The sequence below is a fragment of the Sander vitreus genome, chromosome 11, assembly GCF_031162955.1.
Source record: "Sander vitreus isolate 19-12246 chromosome 11, sanVit1, whole genome shotgun sequence".
Lineage (NCBI taxonomy): Eukaryota > Metazoa > Chordata > Actinopteri > Perciformes > Percidae > Sander > Sander vitreus.
In genome coordinates, this window is record NC_135865.1 from 2,019,714 (window position 1) to 2,043,784 (window position 24,071).

The window sequence follows — 24,071 nt, forward strand, 5'->3', positions numbered from 1 at the left end:
AGTCTGGAAAACACTTTGGTCTATGGAAAACACCCAGTGACGTTTGGTGCACTCACACAGGAAGTTACATGACGTTGTCAATCCACCATCACTGCTTCAACTCTATCCAAAAACTATAACATAGTGACAACGTTTGGGAAATTAAGTGCCATCTAATACAATTATTTGCCATTTTGTGAATTGATATAAATGCTGACCTGCTATAGGGATAAGATAAGATAATAATATCAGAAAAGATGCATCTATATTGATCCCAAAGAGAAAATAAGATCAAGTAGCCTAGAATGAGCAAAGCTTATATTAAGTCTGTACATAATGACGCAATTTAAGATAAACCAAATGCTTACAATACAATGTATTCTGTATTTTCAACACTCAAATGTTGCAACAGGTATTCGGTGGTAAGACCTTTATTTTGAAGGTGAGACAGGAAGTGGCAGTGTCTAAATGATACTGGTTTGACGTCAGTGGGTAAAGTGTTGACAGTATAGGGAAACGTCCAACTATGGGCTGCTTAAGATTCGTTTTTCGTTTTTCCTTCTCGGACATTGAAACAACTATCACACGCGCTGTGTGTCGGTAAGTGACTGAACAGTCAATATCATGACAAGAGATGTTTGTTCGTTTTTTAGCTGTTAGCTAACACCACTGTGTGAGTTAAAAAATCAGAACTGTCAGTGAGTCAGCCAGTGTACGTTAGACTACTGTCAACGTAGCTAGACTGACCTGTAATTGTTTTTACTAGGAAAATAACTGTTGAACAACTAGCAGTCAACAAAAAAAAGAGCTAGTCTCTGTCACGGTAATTTACTTATCAGTTTAATACTCCATAATGTTTGCATTTATGTCAAAATTAAGTAAATTAACGTTATTCTTTGGACAGTTAACGTTATGCCAGCCTAAAGGTGGGTCAACTCTATTAGAACATGTAGCTACGTATGCCAGTTAGCTAATTATTACCAGCTCGACATTTAAATTATTAGCATGATAGTCATATGAGCCATATGTCATTGAATCCACTAGCTACATTTTAATTGAAACTATCCCAATTTTATCAGCTATGTCATTCTCATAACTTTTCTCCACACAAGTCTACCTTATGGAGTAAAGAATGCGTCACTAAAGTGATCAAGTCACTCTGTTTGCAGAAATGGATCGATAGAGCTGTTTTCTTCTTAAAAGACCCTTTTGCCTGTAATAGCCAATTACTTAACTATGAATCCTTTATCAGAGAGAAGGCATTCCCGATAACATTCAAAGAATATAACTCAGTTTTCAAATCTATACCTAATGGTATATTAGAATGAATGAAAAGTTATTAAAAAACAAAATGAAGTTCCTGGTTTTAATTTGACTCTATATATAAACGGTATGGATATTACGAGCAGCAATTGTACTAATAAGCACATTAGAAAATGCTTTCTAAATTTAAAGAAAAATAACACCTCGTGGGAAATGTTTCTGGAATACTCATTTTTGTGATATTAACTGGCATGGGACGTGGCTTGACAGAACAAAAATCGTTAACCCATTTTTTTTTTTTATGGTTGTTCATTCTGTATTACATTCTGGAAAAGTTTTGAAAATGATTTGGTATCTAAAACAACACATACTGTACAATCACACTAGAAGGGGAACATATTGTTACCTATTTTGAATGTAAAGATAGAAATGTATCTGATATTGTAAATCTCTTTATTTTATTCGGTACGTTCCAGATTCACAAAGCAACATTGTCCAAATCAAGACCATGTTTTAAACTATTTCAAACTTTGAGTCTCTGAAATTGGTACCAAATAAGAAAGCTATTTTAATAACTGGTATCTACTCAAAACTATTTAATGAAGAACTCAATTTCATTCATGAAGTTTGTAAGTCTGTCACTTCTTTACTTTTGTTTCTGTTTAATTGATCACTCTCATACTTGTTTTCATGTTATATTATTTGCAATTATGTATGCATAGTTTTATATTTACGGAATGTGATGACTTTAAAGATGATTTTAAAGCTTAAACATTGAGTCATTGAAGTATATCATCATTAAAAGTGAATTAAATAGAGAGACATTTGGCGTTTCTTTAAGCAAATAAACGTACAGCACAATGCAATGTGTCTGAATGCTTCATACCCAATATAATGTACTGTTCTCTGATTTTTGGCAGTAATCATGCAGTCTACAGAGGGTGAGACAGACACACTACCTGGTGCTTTATGACTACGACAGGATGAACTCTTGTTTGCCTCTTGTTCTTTATCTCATATTACTTCTTGATTCTGGTGAGTAAAGTCAAGTTTACTTAGAGAACTTAATTACATTTTTACAGCAACGTTTATTGAATACCTCACGTACGTATATCCTTAACACGCCCCACTTACAGTTATTAAGCTGATGACTCATTAAAGTGCCCTGCCAGGTGTGTCTCTGAACCTTGTGCTTTCTGTGGAGGTGAGTTTAAGTCCCACTGTGTCATCACATGTTAACTTGTTCACACAGTGCACAGTTCCCTTCTTGCTCCGGTCAATCTTTCCATCGAGTCTATCAACTTCCGCCATGTGCTGCGTTGGGATCCTGGTCCCGGCACGCCACCAGGAACATCCTACAAAATTTTCAGGAGGTAATTTCCCTTATTTCCTTATTTCCTACCACGCTAGACAGGGTAGGAACGGCATTTTCTCCTTCGGTAGGAGGAAATGTAGCCAATCTTCTGCATCAACTCTTAACTTGGCACACTGGCACAGTTATTTGCACTCATGGCTGATCTGTGCTATGAGACATGTTTGGCAACTTTGCATGTTGTCGCTAAACTTGTACTGTAGGAGCCAGTTTGACTAAACAGTTTACAACCTGTTTATAACCTGTTTATTGTCTGTAGAGATGTTCCGATTCTGCCTAAAACGCTGGTATCGGTATCGGGAAGTACTGGAGTTTATGCACCGATCCGATACCACGTAATAAAGCCCTAAAGAAAATCTACGTTAAAGTAGTTTATTTATGTTATTTTTCCGTTATAACTGACTGTCAAACTGCAGAATAACAGAAAGTTCTGTGGCGTTCATGTTTAACCTCAGTCAGACAAACAACAAAGATAGAAATCATATCACATCCATACAGGATAGTAGTATACAGTTGTTAAAACATAATAAAATATATGACACACTGGTATCGGATCGGTACTCGGTATCGGCCGATATGCAAGTTCAGGTATCGGGAAGCAAAAAATGATATCGGACCATCTCTAATTGTCTGCCTCGTTGAAATAGAATGAGACATTGGACAGTTTGCCATGGTCATTGACCATAGAATAGGGCTGCACGATATGTTTTTTTTTTTTTATCGTTATTGCAATATCAACTGGCACAATATACACATCGTGAAAGGCTGCGAGATATCGCGATAGACACTCAGAGATTTATTGAAAGACAATATCAGCAGAAAACTGCACTTTGTTTGTTTTTAGTGTAGCCTTTTATATTCAATTCAATATTAAATTTGTTCAATAAAATGATGTTGGAAATGATTTCCTTTCGTTTGTTTTAAATTCAACAAGCAATTTGTTGTATTTTAGCAGAATACTGAAAGCTGCAGAACTGAACGCACTTTAATATCTGTTTATTTATTGCAAGAAATATCGTTATCGCCATATTCATCAACCTTATCGCATATCGCATATTTTCCTCATATCGTGCAGCCCTACCACAGAAATAGAACGAGTTAGTCTGCTACAATGGTTACAGTTCTTTCTAGGGCTTGTGCAATTCATCGAATTTGGATCGCGATTTTGATTTTGGCTCCTAACGATCACAAAAAAGTAATCGAGAAAAACAATTATTATGCTGTTAAGTTCAATAAATGCATCTTTCCAAAAGTCAATGAGCATTAGTGGTAAGTAATTGTGATTTCAATATTGACCAAAATAAAAATAAAAAGTCATTATGATTTTGTCCATAATCGAGCAGCTTTAGTTCTTTGACGGTACACATAAACATGGCCAGCGCTCTGACCATCCTGCTATGTTGACTTGAATTGGAATGTCCACTATGCTCTCGTCCTATTTTTTTTTTGTGCCGATGTTGTGGCGCTCTCAGACCTCAGAAATGACTTTGATGAGTACAGTGTTACCTTACCAGATATAAGTGATGGAGGAGCTATGGAAATAGAACCCAGGTCGAGCTTGGGTTGTTCCTTGACCTTGCAAACAGCAGTTGACTTACTTCACCTGCAAAAAGTCCTGAAAGTGTTCACAATAGGGATGCAACTTGGCTCCGATACTGACTCTAATAGCTGGATCGGTTTACACTTCAATTGTGATTCCTGTTGAAAGGAAATTGTAAGTTGCTGGTGCATGATTTATTAATATTTAGCTATAAATCGAGGACTTTGTGTGTGTGTGTGTGTGTGTGTGTGTGTGTGTGTGTGTGTGTGTGTGTGTGTGTGTGTGCGCGCGTGCCCATAGCCTGATTCACTGACTGATTTGGCAGATCGGTGGATCCGTAGTTCAAAATAATGGAAAGTTTGATCCTCTACATTGTCATGACAAATGACCAAACTCCACTCTGTAAAAGAGTCACAAGCTCTAGAACAATGGGGGGATAAGTGGACCCTGAGTAGAGATTTTCTTTATTTATTTTTTTAACAAATCATATTTCTCCTTTTTAAAGAAAAAAATGTCCTTAGATTTATAAAATGTCCTCAGGATGCGTCCTGGGAACAGCTTCTGTGTGCCTTTTACTATAGAGACAGTAGAGAGAAAGGAAAGAGACATGGTGGCAGACATTTAACAAAGTTAAAGAAAGTGATGCAAGTATAAATAATATATTTAAATAGGTATGCATATAAAAAAAGTATATCTCCACTCGCTGTTAAAAAGTAAGACACTTTTACTGTGAGTACATTTTAAATGAACTACTTTTAACTTTTACTTGAGTAGAATATTTTTGTACTCTTCCCACCTCTGTAAAACCTGTAGGCTGCCAGGAGGCCCCCAGCCTTTGTTCTCGGAGTGAAACACAGAGGGCATTGCATATTTTCTAAACAATGAGAAGAATTCCCGCACACTGTCTCGCTTAATGCTGAAATACACTTAACATATCATTAATTGTACAGTGTTAGCAAAACATATTAAATCCATACTCTACTGTAGGCAAGTCAGAAGAGAAAAGGACAAACATTCTGTTGGCTAGGGATAAGGATAAAACCAATAGACTTCATCAGTCAATACATATATGTTATTCAACTTTGTAAGGGTTAGAAACAAAAGAGAATTTAGGCATATACATTCTTCCTTTGCATTCAAAGCTTAGCATTTCATTTTTTACGTTGTGTGATAATTATTTATCAAAGAATGGACAAAATCACATGGAGAGGCGTGATTGGGAGGAACGGCCTCCCTGATCTAAACCAGAGTGGTTGTTTGTTGTTGGACTTCTGTGCTAGTCATGGATTGTCTATAACGAACACCATGTTCGAACATAGGGATGCTCATAAGTGTACTTGGTACCAGAGCACCCTAGGCCAAAGGTCAATGATCGATTTTATAATCGTTTCATCTGATCTGAGGCCGTATGTTTTGGACACTCGGGTGAAGAGAGGGGCGGAGCTGTCAACCGATCACCATCTGGTGGTGAGTTGGGTCAAGGGGTGGGGGAAGACTCTGGACATACCTGGTAAGTCCAAACGGGTAGTGCGGGTAAATTGGGAACGTCTGGAGGAGGCCCCTGTCCGACAGACTTTCAACTCACACCTCCAGCGGAGCTTTTCGTGCATCCCTGTGGAGGCTGGGGGCATTGAACCCGAGTGGACAATGTTCAAAGTTTCCATTGCTGAAGCTGCGGTGAGGAGCTGTGGTCTTAGGGTCTTAGGTGCCTCAAGGGGCGGTAACCCACGAACACCATGGTGGACACCGGTGGTCAGGGAAGCCGTCCGACTGAAGAAGGAGTCTTTCCGTGATATGTTATCCCAGAGGACTCCAGAGGCAGTTGCAATGTACCGAAGGGCCCGAAGGGCTGCAGCTTCTACCGTGAAAGAGGCAAAGCAGCGGGTGTGGGAGAAGTTCGGAGAAGACATGGAGAAGGACTTTCGGTCGGCACCAAGGTGCTTCTGGAAAACCGTTCGCCACCTCAGGAGGGGGAAGCGGGGAACCATCCGCTGTGTACAGTAAGGATGGGACGCTGTTGACCTCAACTGAGGAGGTAATAGGGCGGTGGAAGGAGCACTTTGAGGAACTCCTAAATCCGACTAATACGCCCTCTATGGTAGAGGCAGAGCTGAAGGATGATGGGGGATTGTCGTCAATTTCCCTGGTGGAGGTTGCTGAGGTAGTTAAACAACTCCACAGTGGCAAAGCCCCAGGAATTGATGAGATCCGTCCAGAAATGCTTAAGGCTCTGGGTGTGGAGGGGTTGTCTTGGTTGATGTGCCTCTTCAACATTGCGTGGAAGTCTGGGACGGTGCCTAAGGAGTGGCAGATCGGGGTGGTGGTTCCCCTTTTTAAAAAGGGGGACCAGAGGGTGTGTGCCAATTACAGGGGTATCACACTTCTCAGCCTCCCCGGTAAAGTCTACTCCAAGGTGCTGGAAAGGAGGGTTCGGTCGATAGTCGAACCTCAGGTTGAAGAGGAACAATGCGGATTCCGTCCTGGTCGTGGAACAACGGACCAGATCTTTACTCTCGCAAGGATCCTGGAGGGAGCCTGGGAGTATGCCCAACTGGTCTACATGTGTTTTGTGGATCTGGCGAAGGCATATGACCGGGTGCCCCGGGAGATAGTGTGGGAGGTGCTGCGGGAGTACGGGGTGAGGGGGTCCCTTCTCAGGGCCATCCAATCTCTGTACAACCAAAGCGAGAGCTGTGTCCGGGTTCTCGGCAGTAAGTCGGACTCGTTTCAGGTGAGAGTTGGCCTCCGCCAGGGCTGCGCTTTGTCACCAATCCTGTTTGTAGTATCTATGGACAGGATATCGAGGCGTAGTCGGGGTGGAGAGGGGTTGCAGTTCGGTGGGCTGGGGATCTCATCGCTGCTTTTTGCAGATGATGTGGTCCTGATGGCATCATCGGCCTGTGACCTTCAGCACTCACTGGATCGGTTCGCAGCCGAGTGTGAAGCGGCTGGGATGAGGATCAGCACCTCTAAATTGGAGGCCATGGTTCTCAGCAGGAAACCGATGGAGTGCCTTCTCCAGGTAGGGAATGAGTCCTTACCCCAAGTGAAGGAGTTCAAGTACCTTGGGGTCTTGTTCACGAATGAGGGGACAATGGAGCGGGAGATTGGTCGGAGAATCGGCACAGCGGGTGCGGTATTACATTCAATTTATCGCACCGTTGTGACGAAAAGAGAGCTGAGCCAGAAGGCAAAGCTCTCGATCTACCGGTCAGTTTTTGTTCCTACCCTCACCTATGGTCATGAAGGCTGGGTCATGACCGAAAGAACAAGATCCAGGGTGCAAGCGGCCGAAATGGGTTTCCTCAGGATGGTAGCTGGCGTCTCCCTTAGAGATAGGGTGAGAAGCTCAGTTATCCGCGAGGAGCTCGGAGTAGAGCCGCTGCTCCTTCGCGTCGAAAGGAGCCAGTTGAGGTGGTTCGGGCATCTGGTAAGGATGCCCCCTGGGCGCCTCCCTAGGGAGGTGTTCCAGGCATGTCCAGCTGGGAGGAGGCCCCGGGGAAGACCCAGGACTAGGTGGAGGGATTAAATCTCCAACCTGGCCTGGGAACGCCTCGGGATCCCCCAGTCAGAGCTGGTTAATGTGGCTCGGGAAAGGGAAGTTTGGGGTCCCCTGCTGGAGCTGCTACCCCCGCGACCCAACCCCGGATAAGCGGACGAAGATGGATGGATGGATGGACAAAATCAATGGAGTTCTCTCAAAGTTCGTTTTTCCTTGCAAATAGAGTCAGTTTTACAGCACGTCAGCGCAAGTACAGAACAATGACTGAAGATTGTTCACAACAGAGTCTTTTTAAAGGAGTTGGGAGTCCAGTTAGTTATTTGGTTCATGCAATCAGTGGCTTTTCTTCTTATCTCTGGTCAGGCCCAGCATCTCCTCCACATTACCACTCTGCCCTCAGAGCTGCATCCTGTGCTCTTTGCAAGGTCACTCAGCTTTCATGACAGAAATACTGAAACAGCAGTTTGGCAGTATAAACATGATAATGTAAGAAGTGTACACAAGACAAAGGGTCAGGTTTGACGTCATAGTCATTGGTGTTATTCTGCAGTCTTAAAGACGTTAGTGCTGTGCAACTGCAGTCATTACACAAAAATGTTGTATATATTTTTTCATATTCACAAGGAAAATAGCAAGCATAAATAAAAAATATATGAAAAAAGAAGAAGAAGAAGGTATCGTAAACAGTGATTTACATCAGTGTGACTTTCTCATGTTATCAGTGTTTATCAGCCTCTCTGAACAACCGCAACCTTTATTTTGGTCATGTTTTCAGTCTGTCTGTCAATCTGTGGCTTCCTTTAGCGTCTTCTTGGATGGAATATCTGACTATCTCTAACCTCTGCTTTCTTTGACCGTGGCTGAGTCGTTGTTTGTTTCCATCCATTAGGTATCTCGTGTGTGTGTGCAGTGCAGCTGTGACCACAGAGGGGCCGTCTGATCATTTTAAAGGAACTGATGATTCAAGCCCTCTTATAAAAAGCTAAGGGGAGGGGATTTGAGTGTTCCTTTGTGTGTCTTTCAGTTTCGGATGATCAAATGTTTGGTTTTGACAGTCATTGTGAAGGTTCACATTTCATTTGATTGTATTTGCCTGAATTTATAGAACTGAATAGACATGATTTCATTGCTGGGTGGAACTTGTACTGGTGATATGATGTGTGTGATGTGCTTTGATGTTAGCAAGCTAATCAGCTCACCTCTTTACTATCTTGCTAAATTTTAAAAGATAGGTCTGGGGATATTCTTCTGGAGGTTTTTCTTCTTGTCAACAAATCCTTTAATAAAGAGGATGTTGTGTGTATTAAAGTCGGATATATCTTCTTCCTCTGTGCCATAGAGCTCCATTGTTGTCCACAAACTATTGAAACACATCAGTGAGCCACACTGTGGCACTGGCTGACATATTTCTTCATCACCATGAACACACACACTGTACTTTATTTGGACTCAATCCACATACACTGTTCTGCTGCCACAAACACTCTACAGTACTAGATACTACTCCGATACCATTTTTTGCTTCCCGATTCCTGAACTTGCGTATCGGCCGATACCGAGTACCGATCCGATACTAGTGTGTCATATATTTTATTATGTTTTAAGAACTGTATACTACTATCCTGTATGGATGTGATATGATTTCTATCTTTGTTGTCAGTCTGGCTCAGGTTTAACTCTTTGTGAAACATGAATGCCACAGAACGTTCTTTTATTAACCAGTTTGACAGTCAGTTATAACGGAAAAAGAACATAAATAAACTACTTTAACATAGATTTTCTTTAGGGCTTTATTATGTGGTATCGGATCGGTGCATAAACTCCAGTACTTCCCGATACCAGGGTTTTAGGCAGAACATCTTTATACTGTACCAAATGTGAATTAATCCGCTGCTGAAAATACTCCCCAACAAATGCACTATTTCCTCCTGTTGGCTTAAAACTAGTGCCCAGCTGTTGTGGGACATCACTGGGCCATTTATCAAAATTACGTATTAATTAGTGTTTGCCAAGACATCTGGATCGTCCCATGGTGGCTGGCTGCAGTATAGGTCAACACCTATTCTGGGTTTTTTAGAACTATGCTCACATTGTCAGTTGTTTGCGAGTTAAAAAGTCTGAGAATGACATGTCAGTTGATTTCTTTTTTTTTTAAATCAAGGGCTGTCAAAATGAATGCGATAATAATGAGTTACAACACCACTATTTTTTTTCACATTTTTTTTGACTATTTTTTTAAAGCACACACGTTCTGTGATTTGAGCCTCGGGCCACTCTGTAGTTTGGGAAATTGGAAAGCGATGCAGCAGTAACCTTATAGATGGCTAGCTGATGGCTAGCAGAAACAAAGCTCCTTGAGTTGAAATGGATAACAAAAGGGTCTTTTGAACGGCAAGTTGAGTTTCAAAGCCCTTCCAGATGGTTCTCTCCACAAGACTAAAGTTATTTTCATGTATTGTCGATGTGAACTGAGGTATCGCCGCAGTACGTCCAGTCTCAAATACTATCTGCTGGCTAAGCATACAATGGATGCAGAGCACTCTCCTCCCCCTTGCTAAAGGCATGCCATGCTGGATAATATCAGAGATGGCTCAGAACCGAGACGCCCCAACTCAGAGTGATTTTCTGTTTGAGTCACGTGGGCCCCGCCACTGCAGCGCCTCATTACGACTGATTATTTCGCCCCATGGTCACCAAAGTAAATATTGGACCCATTTATCACAAGCCACACATCTTTAGAATATTCTGACACCTAAATGGCATTTTTCAGACAGACACATAAGGACAGCACACTTGAGAACTGTTTCTATCCTAGGACCAAACTCTCGCGAGATCTGGCAACACAGATAAACTAATGTTCATGAATGCCCAAACAAAACAAATTTTCGTGATGCTTAATACGTCTTTTAGCTGTCTAAATATCTAATGTTAGCAAAAGAAAATTAATAAATTATACAAATATAACTTTTCATCCATCCACACGACATTCACTACACTTCCAAATGAGGCCACGCCCATTTAGGAGACAGGAAGTGTGTACCGTGTATTACCATTGGCGCTGCTTGAAATGCGCTGTCTTTAGTATAGAGGATCGTTGATAATATGCCATGTGGTCATATGTGCCCATCTGTTGTTGCTTGATGGGCTCAAGTTTGCCAAATATTACATACAGTTCCTTTGAGGTTATTCTGGAGAATATTCTAGACAGTATTTGTCATTGTTTAGATTGTTGCAATAATAATAAACATTTGCATAAAACATGCATATTTGTCCGCTCCCATGTTGATAAGAGCATTAAAAACCTGAAAAATATCCCTTTTAAAATACATTAAGAACAGATAAAAAATGTGCGATTACCTTGTGATTAATCGCGAGTTAACTATGGACAATCGTGCGATTAATTGCAATTAAGTATCAACATTTTTGAGAAGGGTCCCTCAAATTTGGTTATTAAAGAATTGGGATCAAGACGTATCAAATATTACCTTAAACACTGGAGTTTCTGTGCTTCAGTTTCTTGTTAATAACTGATACTGATATACAGTATTTAATGAGCACAATATCGGGCGATAATCATATTCACCTATCAACTGACGTGATAGTTTTGTTACCTGCTAGACCATACTGAGAGAAATGCAAGCATGACATAATGTTTGTGCTCTGTTTCTCTTTTTGTGCAGGGTGAACAAAAGAGAACCAAAACAGCTACAGTCTACTAACGGAACGTCATTTAAGATAAGGCTTCCACGCATCAACGTGCAATATGTCCTGACTGTCCAGGCATCCTACAACCAAAGCGTGTCTCCAGAGTCCAGAAAACTCCCCTTCAAGCCTTCCATAGACAGTACGTCGATGTCAGAGTCTTTTGAGTTACATGCTTGTTGCCTTGGCTTTATTGAATGACATATTGTGATTTGTTGCTCACATATAAGAGTCTCACTGATTCTGCCAGAGAAAGTTTAATCACTGCAGCAGCAAATAAAAGTGTAGGCCAGTTAAAGAAAGTATAGCGAATCAGAATCAGAAAAGGGTTTATTGCTGTGTCCACAATAAGTTGACACAGTTGTGTCCGAGGTGAAATTGGGGTGAGATTGGCGACAATCGTTCCTGCCCGCCTGCCTGCGTCCGGGAGGCATACAGGTCCGGGAGAGACGGCCGTTTGCAGCCAATCACCTTCTCAGCAGAGTGGATGTACCAGATGGTGATGGAGCAGGTGAATGATGGCAGTGTAGAAGTGCACCATCATTGTCACCATCAGGTTGAACTTCTTCATCTGCCGCAGGAAGTACATCCTCTGTTGGGCTTTTTTGATGAGGGAGCTGGTGGTCCTGTGAGATGATGGAGCCCAGGAACAGAAGGACTGAGGAGTCACCCAGTTTCCATGCACCAGTTTTTATGTGCATTTTAAATGTAGACCTAAAAGTGGATCTAAACGTCCACTGATTAGATGAAAAGTAGCGGCCGTAGGAAAACATCACTTCTGGTTTGAGAGCTTTCCATCATGTTTTACAAATTGTTTTCATCGTGGTAGTAAACCTTTGTTTGAGCTTTGACTTGGCTCTTAGATGGAGAATTATTTAATTCCCGAAATACAAGCATAACATGCTGTAGTCAAGGACTAAACCTTGAGAAGAAGCAGCACCATATGAGCAGCTGACTCAAATGGAATACAGATATAGTCACATTTTCTCCTTTAGCTGGCATAGAGCATTGGTCAGAATCTTGGTTAGTGATATTAAAAAAACAGCAGCAGAGTGAACCAAAAACATGCCATATAATTGGAATGCACAAATTCAGAAATACACAAATTTTGACTTTTCTTGTCACAAGCCACAATAGGTCCTCCAGAAGTCTCCCTGACTGGATGTGGAAATTGCATCCAAATCAACATTTCACTCCCTAAAGCTGAACGTGGCTCAGGGATCAAGAATCAAGATATCAAGGCAGTGCTCAATCCTCGATTCGAAATCTTGTGGAGGAAACCTAAAGAAGCTGTGGTAAGACGTCCATTTCTGACATATGGCAAACCACACATTTCTTCTAATAATTCTGAACTGTACTGTGTATAATTACTAAGTTCTCATTAGGTATTACATTTTATATATCATTTCTCTATAAAGGTAATTTGGCAATCCAATTAATACTTTTTATTGCCACACGGACATTTCGGGCAGTACGCCCTTCTTCAGCATTTTTCACAGGCAGGATTGCTGAAGGAACATTACTCTGTCGTTATTTTCAAGTGGTGAGCACGAATTTTTATTTAATGTATTTCAATGGGAAGCATATTTCTTGATCACAGAACGATTACGGTAGCGAGTAGTATTGAAAAGGCGAAAATCCGCGCAGGGAGGTTGGTCGGGGTGGTGGATGGGTCAAACAACACAGGACTTTCACCCCGGACACCGGGGATCGCGTCCCGCATGTTGCAGTTCCTTTCCGCGTTATTCTTTTCCTAACCACAACCCTCCCGTTGTTGTCGGCGTGTCCTGCGTGTGACGGTTCCTTTCCCAGTTCAAACAACACAGGACGTTCACCCCGGACACCGGGGATCGCGTCCCGCGTGTTGCAGTTCCTTTCCGCGTTATTCTTTTCCTAACCACAACCGTCCCGTTGTTGTCGGCGTGTCCTGCGTGTTGCAGTTCCTTTCCCCGTTCTTCTTTTCCTAACCACAACCGTCCCGTTGTTGTGGCCGGCATGTGGCGTTTCATGTCCCTGTTGTTGCGTGCCACAGAGACCGCGGCTTGTGTCCCTGTGGCCGAGGATCGCGGGTGTGTGGCGGTCCGTCCCGTTGTTGTCGCCGGCGTGTGGCGTTTAATTTCCCCGTTGTGGCGTCCTCCAGAGCAGCCCAGTGTCATGGTGTGGAATGGTATGTTCGAAAATCGTGACCTGTACACGAATCAATAAATCAAAATAACGTGACCATTTCACAAACTGGCATGAGACCGGGTTGGACTAACGGACCCTTTTCACAGCAGACATTTTCGACACAGGTGGAAATAATACCCATCACAGGGGCCCCATTCTATTTAGTGTCCCAGTAAGCCATGTCAGTAAGTAAGCATGGACAATATCAGAGCCCTGAAACTGGCTCACCTGAATGAAATGCAGCCATCATTAGTGCTTTTGCAGCTTGGTTGGTGAAAAGGGAATATTAGTTCTATTATCCAAATTGCTTATCTCTCTTGCCTTTCGGGTTTTTGCGGACATTTCTTCTTCCAGAGCAGCTCTGCCTCAGACAAAACTTAGAACTAAAACTCCACAATCTTCTCTTTGGAGTGGAAATGGTGGCATCTGCGACCTCAGCACTCTGTGCGGTACTCCGTGATTTGGTCACGTAGAGTTCCCTGTGCCAACAGTGAGAACTCTTATCCAGCAGCAGCTCATATCTTCAAATATATTTGTTATGATACCATAGATGTCGCATGACTGCTTGGAAAGATAAAATGATTACCCAGGGTGACACCGAGATTTAAAGTGCTATTGTGTTATATGTTTTTATATGTTATAGGTTTACAAAGTGAAGAAGCCCAAAGTCCACCCCAAAGGGACTTACCATCTCCAACAGAAAACACTGTTCACAAACTGCTCCAAACAGCTCTGTTGTAGTCCAGCCTTTACTTCAGAGACAAACTTTGTAACATACCTTATAATGCTCGACTAGCTAGAATTTAAAATCCTTCTCCTGACCTAGAAAAACTCTTAATGGTCAGGCACCATCATATCTTAAAGAGCTCATAGTCTCATGTATAGCTACAGAGACGTCACCCCTTCTCTTCTCTGCTTTTCTTCATTGTCGTCAGATTCATCTACCAACCCTTATAGAACTGGCTCAGGTTTGCCTTGGACCAGCTCTTAATTATGCTGTTATACAGGTGCTGGTCATATAATTAGAATATCATGAAAAAGTTGATTTATTTCAGTAATTCCATTCAAAAAGTGAAACTTGTATAATGTATACATTCATTCCACACAGACTGATATATTTCAAGTGTTTATTTCTTTTAATTTTGATGATTAGAACTGACAACTAATGAAAACCCCAAATTCAGTATCTCAGTAAAAGGTTGAATATTGAAGACACCTGGTGCCACACTCTAATCAGCTAATTAACTCAAAACACCTGCAAAGGCCTTTAAATGGTCCCTCAGTCTAGTTCTGTAGGCTACACAACCATGGGGAAGACTGCTGATTGGACAGCTGTCCAAAAGACGACCATTGACACCTTGGACAAGGAGGGCAAGACACAAAAGGTCATTGCTGAAGAGGCTGGCTGTTCACAGAGCTCTGTGTCCAAGCACATTAATAGAGAGGAGTAGGGAAGGAAGAGATGTGGTAGAAAAAAGTGTACAAGCAATAGGGATAACTGCACCCTGGAGAGGATGGTGAAACAAAACCCATTACAAAATGTGGGGGAGATTCACAAAGAGTGGACTGCAGCTGGAGTCAGTGCTTCAAGAACCACCACGCACAGACGTATGCAAGACATGGGTTTCAGCTGTCGCATTCCTTGTGTCAAGCCAATCCTGAACAAGACACAGTGTCAGAAGCGTCTCTCCTGGGCTAAAGACAAAAAGGACTGGACTGCTGCCGAGTGGTCCAAAGTTATGTTCTCTGATGAAAGTAAATTTAGCATTTCCTTTGGAAATCAAGGTCCCAGAGTCTGGAGGAAGAGAGGAGAGGCACAGAATCCACGTTGCTTGAAGTCCAGTGGAAAGTTTCCACAGTCAGTGATGGTTGGGGTGCCATGTCATCTGCAAGGTCAACGCAGCCGTCTACCAGGAAGTAGAGTGGAGATGCAGATTTCATTTTCCAACAGGACTTGGCCAAAGCTACCAGTACCTGGTTTAAGGACCATGGTATCCCTGTTCTTAATTGGCCAGCAAACTCCCCTGACATTAACCCTATAGAAAATCTATGGGGTATTGTGAAGAGGAAGATGCGATGCTCCAGACCCAACAATGCAGAAGAGCTGAAAGCCACTATCAGAGCAACCTGGGCTCTCTAACACCTGAGCAGTGCCACAGACTGATCCACTCCATGCCACGCCGCATTGCTGCAGTCGTTCAGGCAAAAAGAGCCCCAACTAAGTATTGAGTGCTGTACATGCTCATACTTTTCATGTTCATACTTTTCAGTTGGCCAAAATTTCTAAAAATCCTTTTTTTGTATTGGTCTTAAGTAATATTCTAATTTTCTGAGATACTGAATTTGGGGTTTTCATTAGTTGTCAGTTCTAATCATCAAAAGTAAAAGAAATAAACACTTAAATATATCAGTCTGTGTGGAATGAATGTATACATTATACAAGTTTCACTTTTTGAATAGAATTACTGAAATAAATCAACTTTTTCATGATATTCTAATTATATGACCAGCCCCTGTAGTTTTAGACTGCCGGGGGACTTCCTTTGATACACTGAACTCTTCTCTCTTTCCATCTGTGTGCATCCATGTAATGTAAACCATGCATCCATAAAATTGAATTTAATTGATAGCTGCTAGCATGGCACGCCCTCATACTCTGCTTCTGACTGGCTAGTAGTCCTTACCTAGTTACTGTCAGGGCATGCCCTCATACTCTGCTTCTGACTGGCTAGTAGTCCTTACCTAGGTACTGTCAGGGCACGCCCTCATACTCTGCTTCTGACTGGCTAGTAGTCCTTACCTAGGTACTGTCAGGGCACGCCCTCATACTCTGCTTCTGACTGGCTAGTAGTCCTTACCTAGGTACTGTCAGGGCACGCCCTCATACTCTGCTTCTGACTGGCTAGTAGTCCTTACTTAGTTACTGTCAGGGCACGCCCTCATACTCTGCTTCTGACTGGCTAGTAGTCCTTACCTAGGTACTGTCAGGGCACGCCCTCATACTCTGCTTCTGACTGGCTAGTAGTCCTTACCTAGCTACTGCGCATATGCGACTCCCAACAAAGATGTTCCAGCAGTGAGAGGTCTCACTCTGTAGCTAAAACAGAGACCTGAACACAGGGTGAAAAGAGGAGCTGCAGCAATGTGCAGTACAACAAAAATATGGTGTTTTTTGAAAATTAAACCATGTAAACCTATTCTTATACAACCTCTAAATACAATTATGAACCTGAAAATGAGCATAATATGAGGTTTTTTAATCTAATCACGCAGTAGGTTGATGTACGGAGTGCTGGGGTCACGGATAAGGCTCAAATGGAAATTCATTTAAACAAATGTATTTATCCATATTTAACCTGCAGGAGTCCATCATAACATCAGACAGCCTTTATAACCTGACCAACCTACAGATTGGTACGGAGTACTGTGTAAAGGTGCACACAAAGATTAATTGGAACAAAAACACCTCACCATCCGCTTGGAATTGTACCTTCACTAGCATCGTGGAACCAAGAGGTGAGCTGAACTTTCAGAGCTTTCAGAGTTTATTATGATGTGATGATGTGTGTTATTAACGGTTAGGTTTAGGATAAGATTTTGAATTGAAATTTGAATTGAATGGGCTCTATTGTCAAATAAAGGGGTGAAGAGCAGTTAAGTGACCCAAGCCAGTGCAAGTGCTGTTTTGGTAATTTCATGGCCAGGGGTTCCTGATACACCTGCAACGCACCTGTAATACACTTGGTTACATGTTAGCATCAGAAGTAATTTATAATCATACATTACAGGTGGGCATTTTACGGGCTGCAACAACTGTAGCCAACAGCGTTCTATGCTTTCATCCCCTTTTCCTGCATGACAGTTTTAGAACCCTGCGCGGGGGTTGTTCCTCTATGGAAAAATATTATCTAGGATGTTTCATGTATGTTTACAGAAGCTTACCTATGCTGCCAAGAGCAGATGATGTCTCTTTTTGAGTTCACATTGTTTAAAATCCGACAGTCCAAAGGTTTCCATGTGTGATAAAAAGTAATCAGAATCAGGTTTATTGCCAAGTGTGTGTGGAACGAAGTGGAACGATAGAAACTGAAAGTTACCACACAAGTTGCACTAGTTGCAGTGCGCCTGCAAAAAACTCTATATCCTGGTCACACTTTTGTTACTTTTTGTTACATGGTACATTGTTACATGGTACCGAAGAAGTAAATAGACAATGCAAGGCACAAATACTTCCAGATTAATGATATATGACTGTGTGTGTGTATGTGTGCATGTCTTCAGACCTTTCTGTTTTAGGTGCAGTTGCTGCTTCTCTGATTTTGGCTATCGGTGTCCTGATGAGCTCCACGTTGTGCCTCCACTACACTGGATTCCTTTGTAAACAGAATGCTCTGCCCAGAGTACTACATGTAAGACTCTTTTGTATTTGTCTGTAATATCTATCAATCTATCTGTTTATCCATCCATCCATTATACATCATGTCATTCCATTATACATCATGTCATTCCATTATACATCATGTCATTCCTTTATACATTGTCATTCCATTATACATTGTCATTCCTTCATACATTGTCATTCCATCATGTCATTCTATTATACATCATGTCATTCCATTATACATCATGTCATTCCATTATACATCATGTCATTCTATTATACATCATGTCATTCCTTTATACATCATGTCATTCCTTTATACATCATGTCATTCCTTTATACATCATGTCATTCCATCATACATCATGTCATTCCATTATACATCATGTCATTCCTTTATACATCATGTCATTCCTTTATACATCATGTCATTCCTTTATACATCATGTCATTCCTTTTATACATCATGTCATTCCTTTATACATCATGTCATTCCATTATACATCATGTCATTCCTTTATAATATCATGTCATTCCATTATACATCATGTCATTCCTTTATACATCATGTCATTCCTTTATACATCATGTCATTCCTTTATACATCATGTCATTCCTTTATACATCATGTCATTCCATTATACATTGTCATTCCTTCATACATTATGTCATTCCATCATGTCATTCTATTATACATCATGTCATTCCTTTATACATCATGTCATTCTATTATACATCATGTAATTCCATTATACATCATGTCATTCCTTTATGCATTGTCATTCCATTATACATTGTCATTCCTTCATACATTATGTCATTCCATCATGTCATTCCATTAAACATCATGTCATTCCTTTATACATCATGTCATTCCTTTATGCATCATGTCATTCCATTATACATTGTCATTCCTTCATACATTATGTCATTCCATCATGTCATTCTATTATACATCATGTAATTCCATTATACATTTTGTCACTCCAATGTACATCATGTCATTTCATTGTTCATCATGCCATAAAACATTTCAATTCTATGCTTCATACACGGACAGTGACTGACAGACCAGCTTTCTGTTAGGGGATGACTCACTCGCGGCTGTTTAATAATAATAGTAATAACTTTTATTTATATAGCGCCTTTTCCTGAAACCCAAGGACACTTATTTATTTATTTAGGAGATACTGTAGCTACAGTTTAATCCTCATGTTTGACACTTAACATTTGGTTCCAGCACCATACATTTATGTGGTTAAATAGATAATGCCATACTGTATTTAGCAGGGATGGTGCATCTTTGAGTTAGCGGATCTATTACACTGTCTCACTGTTATTTCCCCTCCGTTCCTTTGTTCCCTTTTTGCCACTCTAGGATGCTCTGAACCAAGGCTGTATCCTGAAACCAGAGAGAACAATCCCTGACAATATCTCCATGAGCGCAGGGGTGGAGAAACAGAGAAAACTCGACAATTCCAGAACTCCACAACCTGCCACCAGGGGCAGTAACTCGGATGGGGAGGATGAAGAGGAAGAAGAGGAAGAGGAACACGTCTACATGGACAGAGATGTAGAGCTTTCCTCAGGTGAAAGTTCCTGCCAAAACTCTGTTTATGTGTCGGGGAACAGCAAGATGGCTGCATCAGGGGGCTCGGGGAGTTTGACAGTAGAGACAGAGGTACCGGACACAGAGTTTGAGGTTGAGGTCACACATGGGCGCCTTGATCGAGACGAGGACATAGCTGAAGGAGCGGAGGTTTCTCTCATGCCTGAGGTACATGTCACAGTTGAAGCAGATGAGGATAAGGAGGAAGTGTGTGAGAGCTCAGGCAATATAAATCTGTTCTCAGTCACCCTCGCTACACTGGCTGTATGGGATGAAGGGGAGGAGGAGGAGCAGAATACAAGAGATTCTCTCGCAGACTTTTTGTCCGATCTGGAGCCTCTACTGCCCGCAGACTCAAAATGGACTTTGAGCCACAGAGACTCACAAACTGAGTCAAATGATCAGACAACTGTGGCATTAATGCTGCGTACACAAGAAGACTTCACTGCGACTGGGTCTGAAGGCAGACATGCACACATTTTTTCCTGTGACGGTGAGCATGAAGAGACACAGGAGGAGGAAGAGGAGGAGGATGAGGAAGAGGAATTCTCCGGATATATGAGACACACATGATAAGTTGCTATGACTTGTGTTACTGTATGTGTCTAAGTAGCATTAATGAATTTCTTCCTAGCAAGTAGATTCCATTCTTTTTGAGGGAAAGTTGCAACTGAAATATTTGAATGTAGTTTTGTTGCTCTGATTTCCTAATATTAAGGAAAAGCAAGGACACAAGACATACATTTCTTCTGTAGCTACAATGCCATGGTAGCCACCTGCACTTCACATATTGAAGTTCTTGGAATTGCCAGTTTCTGACTTGTAAATAGCGTTCTTGTAAACATCCAAGTCCTAACTAAACTTTTCTGAGAGCTCGGCTATATACGACTTAATAATACGGAATCGCCTATAAAAGCCAAACAAATAAAGATACCTCACATTAGCCAAAGCCAAATTTGATGAAAAGAATGTTATATGAGTATATTTCACAGCAGACATTTTGGTCTGTCATAGTAGCAAAAGCACAGGAGTTACTAATAATGATGGCTCCGTTCAATCCAAGTGTCCCAGTAAGCCGCGAGCCACAATGAGCCAGCGTGGCCAATACAACTGAAGCAGATCAATGGAATTCAGACATTATTTTTTATTTACAAAACTCAACTCCGCAATCATACAACCATCTCGAGTTCACTGATGGCGTGAACACTGACAAGTTCACAAATGGGAATCTCTCCCATCTATTTTATATACCCTCCTTTGGGCATTTTCCACAAATATGGAAATTAAAAGAAATCTAGAGATGTGTCACCAGATTATACTACACATGATGTGTTCACTTTCGAAAAGTGGCCCAATTAGGTTATTTATACGACAAAAACCCACTTTATTTTTTTAAGTGTGATATTGATTGTCCCACAATGCACCAGTGGAAATTGAGGCAATACTCACAGGAAATTCTATTCCAAAGTTGTAGTTTGACATTAACAGTTTGTGCACATATTGTATAATGTCCTGTTAGTACAAAAAAATTTATGTTGATTTTTGTACTTGTATACTAACTACACAAACAGTAAAAGTATGTAGTTAGTATATACTTTATACAATTCATGTCGGCCTAGTATGGAACACAGCTCACTGAAGGAGGTCACACCAGAAAGGAAATGGTACTAAAGACATAAAGAGGTACATAAAGAGACAGTGAGAAGATAAAATAGTGGAGGTTTTGGCTATGATGTGACATACATGTGTATGCTGTTCATCATCAAAATTGCCTGAGTAGTTGTAATCTGAATTTTGCACACCACTGATGGTTAATTGTTGAACAATTCTTGCCTCTATGCCTTGCAAACAACAGACAACTGAAGCTGCGCTCACTGCGCTGCCTCCCTCCCTCCCTCATTGTATTCTAGCAGTCTAACTTACTTCTACAAGGTCACGTGATTTCCTAACCCTGTTATCAGATGCTGCCTTCACATACTAGCGGACAAATATAAACCACTATGCTAGATCGGATCCGCTAGACGTATCGACGTCACCCGCCTTATTCTGCCTTTCTGTCTACGTCGACCATTCTAGCAGATCCGATTTAGAATATACCACGCCCCCAAAAGGCGCAACATAAAACTGATAATGTTTTCTGTTAACGTTACCCGAAATCGGGAAAACATAAATTTGAAGATGCCGTCATGTCACCACCTGTCTGCTGTATAATGCATGCTGATTATTATGTTTTCTATTTATTTGTGTGCTGAATGTCACACAAATGTATTGTAATTGTGTAAAATACTTGTACCTATTAAGCCTATTTTGTTGTGTGTCTTGTTTTTATGTTGTAAATTATCGCTGTTAAATTTGTAGATGCCAACTTTTCTAAATTCTACCTAATAACAAAACAAATTCCTCATGTACATCGTCTGTTTTACATAAAGTAAAAGTTGCTCTATTCCTGAAAAATAAAGCAACTAACGTTATAGCTGAAAACGTGTTTACTATTGTTTTGTTGTCCTTATTTTTTAACTATCCAGTCAGTGTGCCAAAAGCCACATTGCCGAGCTAAATTATGGTTCCTTAAAGGCAACAGGAGCAGCTGCAAAGTGGGTCCAGTGTGTTTGTGTTTGTGTGTGTGTGGTTGTCTGAAATTGGTGGATAAACATGGAAACGCTTTTCAGTACAGGTAGCTGTAATATTAAACTAACAATTGAATGTTACGAACAGTTTGTAGCTTTCGACCTATTCTAAAAGCTTCAGCTTGCTAGTTAGTTTAGCTACATGCTAACAAAGTTAATGCTAGTCCGTTAGCTAGCTAGCGGTAGATACATTTCCACCGGCGAGTGGGCGTCTTGAGAAAAAGACGAATAGCGTTTCTGGGCAGAGGAACGTTAAATAACCTTACCGTTGTCAGTGTTTGGAAGTTCAGTGGGATTTCAACGTGTTTTGTAATGAAAGTAACGTTAAACTGGGTGGTTTAAGCTAACCCAGGCAAAAGGAAAGTATTTTGTAACATATTCTTTGTGGTTACAATATGAAAGTAAAATGGTAACGTTAACGTGGCTTACGTGCAGTTTAGTGTCACAAATTATTTTCCAAAAACTGAGTGTCCCAAATGATGAGGGTCTTATTTGAGACAGGTTATGGTTAATTTGGGACCCTAAACTGCACGTAGAACATTGTATGGGGAATTTGTGACACTAAACTGCACGTATTCACGTTAACGTTATTACAGTAATTTGGCATAATGTTGAAATTTAAGATTATGCTAAGTAGAAATCGTGACTAGGATTTTTTTTTTATATATATATATATATATATATAGAAAAACAGTCAGACACAGTGCCAGTAAACAATAATTCACTAAAGTGTATTACCCACTTGACATTCATCACATTACCATTAGGGTTAACATTCATTTCGCTTTTCTTTTCCAAACAGAGTTATTTAACCACTTGATATGACATGTGATGATGTGACTACAAAGGTCGCAGTAGTAACGTCAATTCCTGGTTTGTTATTACATACTGTAGTGTTAATAAGGAAAGTGAAAGCAGCATGAGAGTCCAGAGATGAGGTGTGGTGGTGACTTGCTTGAGGGGCTGATAGCAGTGGAGCCGGGATGGTTTGCCTGTCATGACTGCTCTCATCTGGATGCTCGCATGGCTGCCTCTGGTCCTGCCAGGTGAGTACACCGTCAGGTGATGTTATGCCTCAGTCTCATCATAACCCTGAAAGACACCTCCTCTGCAGACAATGTTGTCGTTTTAAATTTGTGTGTGACATGAGGTGTTTGCTATGAGGTCCAGTTTAAAGTAGACATAAGCTCATTTTCAGGTTCATACTTGTACTGTGGGTTTCTTAGTGTATTTCTCACATTTGTATTTCTTTTTATCTTCCAACATAGAATATTACATATGGATGTACAACTCTGGAGATTAGCTGTGCTTCTTTTCTTTCTTTTTTGACTTGACAACTTCGCAATGGGAGACCCATTCGGCCGAGGCTCCATTGTTTACACTCGGGAACAGCTGTTAGCACTGAGGAACACTAGGATTTTCCCTACTGTAACGACCTGAGATCCCTGAAGAATTAATTAGGAGGAAAGAAGGAGGGGATGCAGAGCTGGACTTAAACGCTGAGAGAGGAAAAGACGGTACAAACCGGGCATTCCGTCGGTAGAACATTTGCACCCCGCAAAAGATAACGCCACATACAATAATTAAGGAATGTTCACATAGTGTCGCATTGCCAGACCTTCCTCCAGAGCACTGCGGAGGAGGGACCGGAGTCTAAAGGTCGAGACACACCGACCAGATGGCCGACCCTCGGCAGAAAAGGCAGTTGGACTGATCAGTCTCCCCGAGTTGGTCAAAAAAGTGCCTCGGAACACACCGAAGAGACGAGACGTAATACGTCTCCATAACAAATGAAAACCGGCAGCTGATTGGACGGCCGCGTCACGTGGGTCTGGTTTCTCCGGAAATTCAAAGACAGACTGTCATGACCAAATGGTCGCATTTTGCGATCATTTTTTGAGACAGTGCGAGTATTTTTCACAACTATTCT

General features: G+C 41.2%; 2 protein-coding genes across 4 annotated transcripts in view; both read left to right on the forward strand.

Annotated features, from left to right (window-relative positions):
* The first annotated feature begins 455 nt into the window (after positions 1–455).
* Positions 456–21,999, forward strand: crfb1 (cytokine receptor family member b1). 3 transcript variants are annotated; one of them, XR_013502716.1, is made up of 9 exons: positions 456–579; positions 2,163–2,277; positions 2,495–2,615; positions 11,337–11,500; positions 12,487–12,653; positions 16,887–17,040; positions 17,806–17,933; positions 19,284–20,816; positions 20,989–21,999. XR_013502716.1 is itself a non-coding variant. In XM_078263013.1 (8 exons), the coding sequence occupies exons 2-8, from the start codon at positions 2,226–2,228 to the stop codon at positions 20,085–20,087; spliced, it is 1,590 nt and encodes a 529-aa protein (XP_078119139.1). In that variant the 5' UTR covers positions 456–579; positions 2,163–2,225; the 3' UTR covers positions 20,088–21,999. The 3 variants fall into 3 exon arrangements, 2 of the variants coding, with proteins under 2 accessions (XP_078119139.1, XP_078119140.1); XM_078263013.1 differs by having other exon boundaries at positions 19,284–21,999; XM_078263014.1 differs by having other exon boundaries at positions 12,496–12,653; positions 19,284–21,999.
* A 73-nt stretch (positions 22,000–22,072) lies between these two features.
* Positions 22,073–24,071, forward strand: part of crfb2 (cytokine receptor family member b2) — a 36,267-nt gene continuing 34,268 nt past the window's right edge. Inside the window, exons 1-2 of the mRNA XM_078262860.1 lie at positions 22,073–22,188; positions 23,036–23,187. Of these exons, the coding sequence (XP_078118986.1) occupies positions 23,139–23,187 (49 nt within the window). The 5' untranslated portion in view covers positions 22,073–22,188; positions 23,036–23,138. The remainder of the gene's footprint in view (positions 22,189–23,035; positions 23,188–24,071) is intronic.